At 36.5% G+C, this 11,189-nt stretch overlaps 1 protein-coding gene across 1 annotated transcript; it reads left to right on the top strand.

The window, feature by feature from the left end:
- The first annotated feature begins 252 nt into the window (after positions 1 to 252).
- On the top strand, positions 253 to 10,979 carry LOC109153802 (protein FAR1-RELATED SEQUENCE 5-like). The gene is made up of 9 exons (XM_019301662.1): positions 253 to 272; positions 465 to 562; positions 873 to 984; positions 1,073 to 1,199; positions 8,524 to 9,013; positions 9,109 to 9,400; positions 9,594 to 9,660; positions 9,757 to 9,837; positions 9,951 to 10,979. The coding sequence occupies exons 1-9, from the start codon at positions 253 to 255 to the stop codon at positions 10,977 to 10,979; spliced, it is 2,316 nt and encodes a 771-aa protein (XP_019157207.1).
- Positions 10,980 to 11,189: the final 210 nt, after the last annotated feature.

Genomic DNA, 11,189 nt, shown 5'->3' with positions numbered 1-11,189 from the left:
GAAGGAGGGGTGTAGAAGGGCAATTGGTGATGGATGAGACTTCTATTGCTTTGATCCTTGGCTCCCGGTAGATGACAACCTTATGTGGAAACTGACCTGCATCCATCAGTCCGAACGGCTCGGTGTCCTCTCTTATGAATATGCACGGTACGGGTGGGATGTAGAGTGTGTTAATGATATTTTTAATGCCCGCGATGCTAACTTGATTTTAAATATTCCTGTTAGTGTTCGGAGGCCACGAGATCAGTGGATATGGCAATGGGACCAGAAGGGTGCTTATACAGTTAAGTCTTGTTACAAGCATCTCACTTTGGTGGCAGCATGACCCCCATGGAATAAGATATGGAACTCACATATTCCCCGAAGGTGAAGAATTTTTGTTGGCAATTGGCTAGTTATCTCCCTACACGGGATATTCTGCAGTTAAGAAATGTTGAATGCGATTTGAATTGTCATATGTGCAGTTGTGTGCAGGAATCAGCCCTTCATTTGTTTGTCTACTGTGCTAAGGTGGCACAACTGTGGCACAAGCTGGGGTGGCCACAAATCAGTTACTTTGCTGGTAATAGTATAAGTGATTGGTTTTTTTGGGCTATTAATTTGTTAGATGTTGACTCTCTGCCTAAATTTCTAATGACTTGTTGGAGTGTGTGGGAAGCAGGAATGATAGTGCGTGGAAGGGCGTGGTTTTTGATTTAAATGTGGTGCTGAGTAGGTCTATGGTGTTCCTGGATTGTTGGAGGAGTGCAAATGAGGGAACTCCAACGGATCAAGAACATTTGAATGTAGTGTCGTGGTCAAAACCAGCGCATGGGAGACTAAAGTTGAACACAGATGTAGCATTGAGGCAGGAAAGTAATGAAATGGGTTAGGCTGGGTCTTGAGAGATGATAATGGAGTTTTCCTAGCGGCCAAGAATGAGGATCCCGGGCTTTATATGGCTAAAGAGGCGGAGGCTCTAAGTATACGAGAGGCTTTGAGTTGGTTAAAGTCTACTGAAGGGAGATGTTGATGTGGAAACAGACTGTCAAACCGTTTTTAATGCTTTACGTTCACTGTCTTTTAATTCTAGTTTTGGTTTTTTAATTGAGGACATTAAAGTTTTAGCTTCTGAGATTGTAGATGTTGAATTCTACTGTGTAAAGCGATCTGCGAATAGTGCCGCCCATATTGTTGCTAGGAGGCCTTTTCTGTGTCAGGTTGGGGAGAATGGTTTGATTCTCCTCCATCTTTCTTTGTGAACATTCTTACTCATGATTTAATGAATTGGTTTTTCTTTCTCAAAAAAAAAAAAAAAGTATTAAAAATTTACATAGAGATAGAAAATTTAACATTTCAAACCACCAAAATGTGATAAAAAAAAAATAGAGTCAGTAGTATTCAAAAAAAAATGTGATAAAATTTTTAAGATATTTAATAAAAAATGAATTTTCAACACTTTAAAATCAGAAAAATTATGTACGGCTATTAACACTCACTCAACTTTTTGTTTTTAGTATGTGTTCATATGTATTTTCTCAATCTCATAAAGAATCAATATCTCTCCCATGGGCTCAAACACATGACCTCCCATTTAGAGAATCACTTCATGCCACTAGACTACAATGTCATTGGCATCACTAACTTAATTACCCACCACCAACAAAATTTATTGAAAATGCTTCAAATTTTGAATGGACTACCAAAGGTTTTTAACCACATCTAGTAGGTAGTGATGAAATGTTGAAAATTTAATAATTTCTGTCTGTCTTTCTTTTAATTGGTTGAAAAAGTGTCCATAATTAGCAATTTTATAGCTATAATTAGATTCCATTTTTTAATTATGTTTCATAAACTCAGTTAATTGCTCATTTTTAAATCACCTTAGCTTTGAACACACACACACACACTTTTCTCATTTATAATTTTATGCTACTTAACTATACATTTTTTTTTAACGATAAAACCTTCATCGAGTTGTTGCTTTATATAGGACGACATTTTGTTGGAATAGAAAGTGTCCAATTTCTTGCTTTTTGCTAGTTGAGGTGCTGGAAGTGGAAGCTACGAGGTTGTTTGCCAAATGCCACATATATATCCATCACAATTCCTTGCACCCCACGGCGTTTTGACTGCAATAAGTTTAATTATCGTCGTCGGCATATATGCATATATGCATGATGTATAAGTAGATTTGATCCGATCATATCGATCAAGTGCATGACCATTCACGCCGGCAATCTAGACATCAACTGCACATATTTCGCCACATCATATGTTGAAAGATCTTCTCTGTCCGTGTCTACAAATAATAATGTTAGATCTGACTTGCCAATAGCATTATTATACACTCATTTTTTTAATTTAATTTTTTAAAGTAAGATCTTGTCAATGACCAAAAGTGCATGTATGGCAGCTTCTGTGAAACACATATACTAGTGGTTAAAAGAATGGGCGAGAGTGACTAGACAGAGGGTGAAGAGTTCAAACCTCAACCCTTTGTAAGTACTAGCCATATATGTGCAATATTCGGATCCAATTCGAACCTCAACCACTAGTAAAAACTCGGCCTTATGCCATAAGTGCATGCATGGCCGCTTATGTGAAACGCATATACTAGTGGTTAAAAGAATGGGCGAGAGTGATATCTTTCAGGACTACTAGACATAGGGTGAAGAGTTCGAACCTCAACCCTTTTGTAATAAGCAATAGCCATGTGCAATATTCAGATCCGATTCGAACATCAACAACTAGTAAAGACTCGGCCTTATGTCATAAGTGCATGCATGACAGCTTCTATGAAACGCACATACTAATGGTTGGAAGAATGAGCCGGACTAGACAAAGAAGTGAAGAATTCGAACCTCATCAACCCTTTCTAAGCAATAGCCTCGGATCCAATTCCATTAATTAGCATACATGCATCCGTGATAGATTTACCTATTTAGTTGGCCTCGAGAGAGAGGGGAAAGCTAATTAAAACTCTAAAAGTTTGGGGACAATTTTAATTTTTGACGGGGAAGACAATTGTTGTAATGATAAAAATGGTCAATTATTTTTGCTGGGTCACAAGCAAAATCCACAACACCATTATTCATAATGTGCACTATCTTGTGACTCTAGCAACCAAATAATTACTACGAGTTAAATCAATCTAGATTGTTCATAACTGTACTGATCGAATCAAACTAAAAAATGCTAATAGACTGCTTCCACCGAAACTTGAACGTGTTATATCATGATTATTACCAAACTTATAGTTCGACTAACTTAAAAAGATCAATGTCAAGCACCTTATGCTCAAATGACATGTAGTGACATCTTTCATGTGGGAGGTTATGAGATCAAGCGGCATTGTTGACTGTTTGTACTTTATTAGATTGAGAAAGTATGTTTGAACAGATACTACAATATAATATAGGCAATAGCATTCAAAAAAAAAAAAAAACTTAAAAAGATCAACTATTGATCCATCGTCGTCTATCATCATACGCAAACGTGTTTATTGTTACGTTTAATTATATTTGTACGTTACCGTAATGAAGGTCAATTCATTTCCACCGCTACATGTGTAACCTCACCCGCCGCACCCCCGGAGCGTCGTGGCGTCGTTCCGGCCACTCTCCTATCACGTGCGCATGCCGTGCATTCTAGGGAACAAATTATATGTTATAATGAAGAAGATAATCGATGGCTGGCCAGCAGTAAAGTACGTAGACAACTTTGTAATTTGGTAATTAATATTAATAATTAAATGGAACAACGTAACGTTTTCTATGCCCGTTAGATAGCTTCAAAAGAAAATGAAATGGACACAATCATAGTGTGTTTGGTTCATACATAAGGAATTTGAATTGAAATTAGAATTAAATACATGATAATAGTAGTGATAATGAGTTTTGATGAAAGTATTTTGCATGTTTGGTAGTAGAGTGAAATTGTAATGATTATCAATATTGATATTTGGTTGTGTATGATGACTCTATAAATAATGGAATAGATCTATAAAACATGTTTTAAAAATACAAAAACAAAAAATCAAGGAAATTAATCCTAATATAATGACATTCAAAGCATCACTATGAACAAAAAAAAAAAAAAAAAAAAAAATTAAAACAAAAATCTAAAAGTACTAATCCAAACTTAAAATTAGATTACTAATTAAATTCTGTAAAATACAAGGACATTTAGGTCTCTAATCATGATTTTTTTTTCAAAATAAATAAATAAATATATAGCGGAACTCACTTTGTATAAAAAAGATCGAAATGTCTTTTTATTTAACGAAATTCCAACTATTTTGTTGAGGGAAGACAAAAAATGATTATGCAATAATAAACTAGCACCAAAGGGGATGTTTTGAAAAACAAAGACTAAAAGTATATTGTCACCTATAAACCTAGGACAAAATAGCTTTGCCGGGCCTATAGATTAAATCATTGAGAAATCCGAAAAATTTTTAATGCATCTAATTTATAGGAGATATTGGCCTGGTGACTTGCACACAAGTGAAAATAGGATGGAATTGGCTCATTTGACAACTCTTCAATTTTGATTCCCTACATTGAAATTTTCAGTTGTACATAGTGTAAAACTTTTTGCACAGTTATGTGTTGTTTATGTATATTTATTTTTTATTTAATTTTATATATATTAGTATTTTCAAAATAATTTTAAAGTGTTTCAACAAATGTAATAAATTTTAATTTTAACTTTAAATTATGAAAAAAATATATAATGAGGATGATTAGAATTGATATAAATATCTTAACTTAATCGAGAATTCAAATATAACCACAAACATTATAACAGGGAATTTTTTTTTTTTTAAAAAAGAACAATATAGAAACTTACAGAACCAAAGTGAATTCACTTTATAGTTTTATTCGAAATTCTTATTTTTTCCTTTCTCTTTGAGAATATAATTTAAAAGAAATTGTCTAGATCTCTTTTGAGAATTTAAATATGATTACAAACACTAAAACATTAAATAAAAACCCATTTGAAAAAAGAATGAGAGAAAAATTATAGAATTGATCGATGGAGTAAATCGCAAATTATGCCCTGGAAACGTGTTGTGAACACGGGTCCAAACGGCCCGTTTTTACATAAAAAAAAAAAAAAAAATTCGCGGATGTGGTGTTAACGGCGCGCGTTTTGGTCAGATTATGAATTTTCTATTATTAGATTATGAATGTACTGTAAATTCATAATCTCATAACAGAAAATTCATAATCGCATAAAGAAAAACATTTATTAAATTATGAATTTTCTGTTATGAGATTATAAATTTACTGTAAATTCATAATCTCATAACAGAAAATTCATAATTTCATAACAGAAAATTCATAATTTATGAATGTTGAAGAAGCTTGCGCTACAGAGGAGCAGTCATGGTTTCGGACGGGAATGTGTAGGCACGGGTCCAAAGTGAATGTGCAGCAGCAGTCATGGTTTCGGACGGGAATGTGTAGGCACGGGTCCAAAGTGAATGTGCAGGCATGGATTCATAATTTATGAATGTCCGAAATCATTGCTCACATCAAATTAAAGTGAAACCGTGAAATGTGAAAATGAAGAAGAAAAGTCACGCGATTAATTAAGAAAAAAAAAAAGAAAAGATAACGGTGCACTAATACTGTTGGAACCGTGTTCACCATCCATGGTGAACACAATTCCATGGCATAACAATTGTGAGTAAATTTTGTTGGCTTTAATAGTTTGATTCTACCATTGATCATTTTTATTGCAACAATAACTAAGAAAAGGCAAGGATTTAAAGAATAAGCCCATGCCCAAGTAAGTACTTTATGTTTTATCAATCATAAATGATTTTATCAAGAAAAAAAATATTTAGAGGATTTTTTTTTTAGAATATTAAAGTCATTATGAGTATTCATAAAATATTTTATATAGTCAAATCACCTATATTATATAAAGAAAATCCTATACATTCACCAATAAGGCAAATGCAATATATATAGGTGCGAATAATAATGAGAATACATCATTTTTAAATCACCATTGAAATTTGTAATAATAGATAAAAATATTATGTAAAAATAAGCCTTCTATTTATTCTTTATTTCCGACGAAAGCATAGCGTATACATTTTACTATTAAATTATTATTTTCAAATTGTCAAACTTTAAACCTCAATAATATATTTGCAGGATAGATTTGAATAGAGCATATTAATCAACAAATATACCATAGAACATATCAGTTATTTGATAGATAAACTAAAGAGATGTTCACAAAACATAAAATATAACACTTAGTAATTAACAATGTTTGGCCAAATATTTTGAGATTTGATAAAATCACTTTTGGTTTTAATAAGAAATGTATTAAGTTCAAAACTGTGAGTGCATACTTATTAAACACTTTAGAGATGTTCACAAAACATAAAATAAATAATGTATTTTTGATAATTTTTCTCCATATTAATACACCTTTGTTAGCTTCATCTGAACTATTAACATTTCAACAATTAGACCTATTTAGGTGATGAGATTTTTTCAAACAAGAACTTGTGATGTAAAGTCTTTATTCTGCAGCAAGCGGCATGTTTACAATGCTGGGTCTGACTTGTTTTTCCAGTTGTATGCTTCAGTTGTGTGGCATCTAAAAGTGTGGAAGTTGGTCACTGTGAGAAATAAGTTAAGTACTATCGGCAACTAAGTAAGGGAGTTCAGATGTACTTTCAAATGATGTACACTTTCCTGTTCATACATTTAGAAATTATTAAGAGAATATAGAAATGCTAGATTTTGATTGTATGTTGATGAATGAATTCACTTCAAGCATATGAAATGTGTATTTTATGTTTTTCAGCATATATCTTACCAACTTGCAACTAAATATAAATAAATAAATAAATAAATAAATAAATAAATATATATATATATATATATATATATAAATAAATAAATATATATATATATATATATATATATATATATATATATATATTTCACTACAGAGAATTTATTCTCTGTAGTGAAATAATTTTTTTTATTCGGTACATTTCCGACCACTAAAAGTGGTCGGAAATGTTAAATGTTCTTTGCATTAAGTTTTCCGACCACCATCGGTAGTCGGAAAACCCGGGCAGCCAACTTTTCCATGCGACGAACTTTTCCGACGCCACTATATTTGTGGACGGTAATTCCGACCACTGCATCGGGTGGTACCGACGAGGTTTTTCCGAATCCCACTTTTGATCGAAAAGTTGGTCGGAACACGGATTTTCGATTGGATTTTGGCAATTTCCGACAACTTTTCGGTGGTCGAAAAATTACTGATTTCCAACAATGAAATACTATAAATACATTAGAATTTACAAAAAAAAATAAAAATAAAAATAAATTAATAATAATGTTTACAAATTTAAAATAAATTGAAGAGAATACATTTTATATTCAAAATAAATTACACGGATTGAAATATAATTGAATAGCACATGGGTTGCATTCCATTAATATTTATACAACTAAATTGAGATTACACAAAACACAATATTATCATGAGTGAGTGAAAGATGAATTCTATTGGGTGGTTTTCTGGTGCAAACCATTTATTTATGTGTGAACCTGTGCACTGATCTGGAGCGTTGATTATGTACATCCTAAAGCCCACGATGAGCGTCCAACCCCCGTTACATTGCACTTGCACGCATGATGACAAGCCATGCAAATATGTAATATTGGTTACTTATTAGTGAAGTCGACTCCAACTACGACTCTTACACATAGAATCCGCACCAACACCGTTAGGAGTTCCGGACAAACGACCTTGAATTCTGATATCAACACTGGCCGAGAATCCCGATACCAACACCCGCTGAGATTCCGGACAACGCTGGTTACGTGGTGACGATGGACGCGGCACGGTGATGGACACCCGACGGCTGGTGCGGTTGAGCACGGTGTGACAGGTATTCTCCCCACCCCCTTGTTCTCTTTTGATGTGTTGCTGTACGATCGCATTGCGGCGTTTTTAACCCCTACCCACCCGCCATTGATGGGAATGCACCGTCACTGGCATCCCAACAAAACCCGAATCCTCTCCCCGCCACCATTCTGAGTGGTAATGTTTTGGGATTTTTTTTTTTTGTCGTCCCTCCAATACCCCCAGTTGGACGCCCAGAGACCATAATCTCTAATTCCCCCAATCTGCACTGTGGCGTAAGCCCCCCCCCCCCCCCCCCATCTGAACTGTGGGAGCCTGTTCATTAGGTATGCATCGCTGCATTGATGCACACTGTGCTAACGTTTCTGTGCAACACTGGTTATTCATCAGTCATGAGTTGCTAATAATTAGACTAATGCAACAGTGTGGTCAAATAGTCCTACTAATGCATTGCATTGAATTGGAATGCATCCCACCTAGCAGTACCGCTACAAATCTATTTATAATATAAATATATTCTACAGAATAAATTGAAATATGAAATTAAGATATTTTTTGTAGTTAAGTTATAAATAAATATATTGCTAAATTTGAGTTGTTATTCAGTTTATATATTTATAGAATTATTAGAATCCTGGAGTTAAAGTTGGTTGTGACTACTACAGGTCAATTGACGGTGATTTCGGTACTAGAGATGCAACGCACTACACGCCGGGGAAAACCAACACCCCTCAACCAACACTGGAAACCCAACGTGGACACTACAATCATACCTGTACTCGGGCAGTGTTTTTAAATCAGTATACGAAGGGGTTTGAATTCTACAAGATCTACGGGGGAGCTAGTGGTTTTGACGTCAGGCACAGCAGTGTTAAGCGAGATCGTAGCGGGGATGTTATCCGATGTTCTTTAGTATGCAGCAGACAAGGAGCCAAAGGAGGAGGTGGGAGGAAACCCACCTTAGACGTCCGTGGTACTAGTAGTAGCAATAAGCAACGACGGAGAAGGGTTTCTAACAGAGTCGGGTGCAATGCAAAGCTTGGGTTGAAGAAAAAGAGTACTGGGGAGTTTGTGGTGTCTAAATTTGTCGAGGACCACAACCATAGTTTATGCTCTGAGGGTGCTAATTATTTATGCGGGGTAACCGGAAACTTAATGTAGCCCAACAGGCATTTTTAGCAGATTGTCTTAAAGTTAATGTGGGCCCTTCTACAGGGTTCAGATTATGCAGGGAAGTAGCAGGTTCGTTTGAGAACGTTGGTGCAACATATGTGGAATTTCATAATTTTAAACGGGACTTGCAAACGTATGTCGATGTGGCTGATGGTGAGATGATTATCGAAAGGTTCAAAACCAAGCGTGAAGCCTGTGACAGTTTCTTTTTCGATTACCACCTTGACGAAGAGAACCGCATCGCACGGCTCTTTTGGGCCGACCCTATTGGTAGGCGGAGTTTTTCTTGTTACGGTGACGTGATTTCGTTTGATGCCACGTGCAGCACGAACAGGTGTGCAACATATTACATTTCAATGGCATAGCAATGGGTTTCTATTTTTTTTTTTCCTTTAGTTTAATATTTCTGCCAGTAAGTTTGTCCATATAATGCCTATCCTACATTTCCTACTGAGTAATAATCCACGGTTAACCCCATACTGATGGACTTTTCATCTTTATTTGTTCGCATTGCTTTCTAAATGCAGGTACAACTTGGTGTTCGTCCCATTTACTGGAGTAGACAACCACAAACGATGCATCACTTTTGCCGCGGTTGCTTAGTAAAGAGGATGTGGAATCGTATAGTTGGCTGTTAGAAAGATTCAACCTTGCAATGGGAAAGACCCTCTATGTGCTGTCACCGATCAGGACCCTGCTATGAAGATTGCTATGGAGCAGGTTTTACCAGGGTGCCGTCACCGTTTTTGCATGTGGCACATTATGACGAAGGTTAGTGAAAAGGTCGGTCCTGAGTTATCAAACAATGCGGAGTTTCGCAAGAGTTTGAATGATATTGTGTGGAACGAAACAGCCTCTACGATGACTACGAAGTGCAATGGCAGCTGCTGATGGAGAAATACAACTTATCTGATCACCGGTGGTTTAAAAAATTATATGCAGAAAGGGATCATTGGATTCCAGCTTTTTTTTCAGATTTACCAATGAGTGGGTTGGTACGCACCACATCCCGGTCCGAAGCACAGAACAGTGTTTATGGGAAGTTCACACGCCTCCACTCCAGTTTGGTAGAGTTCTACATGCAAACCGAGAGCGTCCTTGACACACAACGCCACAATCAAGCTAAACTAGATGCACAGTGCGAGGGGTCCTTGCCCGAGTTTAAAACTCCCTTGGCGTTAGAGCGGCACGCTGCAGATTTGTTCACGCTAACTATTTTTTATGCTTTGCAGAAAGAGATTGAAGCTGCCTGCTTTTATTGCGAAGTTGTGGGCATCCATGAAGATGGGGGGACCATTTATTACAACATCGGAGGAGATTGCACCACCACGCACACTGTACAATACGAACCGAGCGGGTGTATTGCTTTTTGCAGCTGCAAGATGTTCCAACGATTGGGTCTAATTTGCAGACATATGTTCCTAGTGTTCAAGTCTGCACATATAGAGCAATTACCATCCCAGTACATTGTGGAACGTTGGCGCAAGCACCTAGGTTGTGGTGCATGCAGAGGGCGGCGTTCTGATGGTGACCCCCCAAAATCAGGTGCCTCAGAACTGTGGTCTGAGATACAAACATGTGTTGGGATGGTTGGTGAGAGCATGGTCTGTCAGGCACGGATGGTAGAGGTACTGAAAGAGTTGAGAGATGAATTCGCGAGTGACGGCACGATCATTTGCGAAGCAAAGGGCAACAGAGCCGCGATCGAGGCATTATGTGGGGTCCAGCCACCCCCATGTATAACCATTAAACCCCCGGCACAAGCTAAGAACAAAGGGAGTGGGAAGCGTATTAAGAGCACCCGGGAGATAGCCATAGAGAATAGCGGCAAAGCCGGCCGAAAGTGTGGGGTGTGCGGTGAATACGCCCGTCACAACGCACGTAGCTGTCCTTCCAAGCAACGGGCACTTTAGTTCTATTTTGTTGTATTTGTTTAGTTCTATTTTGTTGTATTCCATAGCATACGTCAATTTACACTTACTATGTGCATTTCTTCCATGTTGCTTTTCCTGCACTTTCTAAATGAATGGCAGCAATTATTATATACTTATATTCCGTTGTATGGTTTATGTATTCAATTGTTAATTGCTACCAACCAGTAAGCTACATAAAATATCATGGAA

Source organism: Ipomoea nil, unplaced genomic scaffold (genome assembly GCF_001879475.1).
Source record: "Ipomoea nil cultivar Tokyo-kokei standard unplaced genomic scaffold, Asagao_1.1 scaffold2541, whole genome shotgun sequence".
NCBI classification, from domain to species: Eukaryota; Viridiplantae; Streptophyta; class Magnoliopsida; order Solanales; family Convolvulaceae; genus Ipomoea; species Ipomoea nil.
The sequence above is the reverse complement of the archived record's forward strand: the minus strand, read 5'-3'. Positions and strand labels throughout refer to the sequence as shown.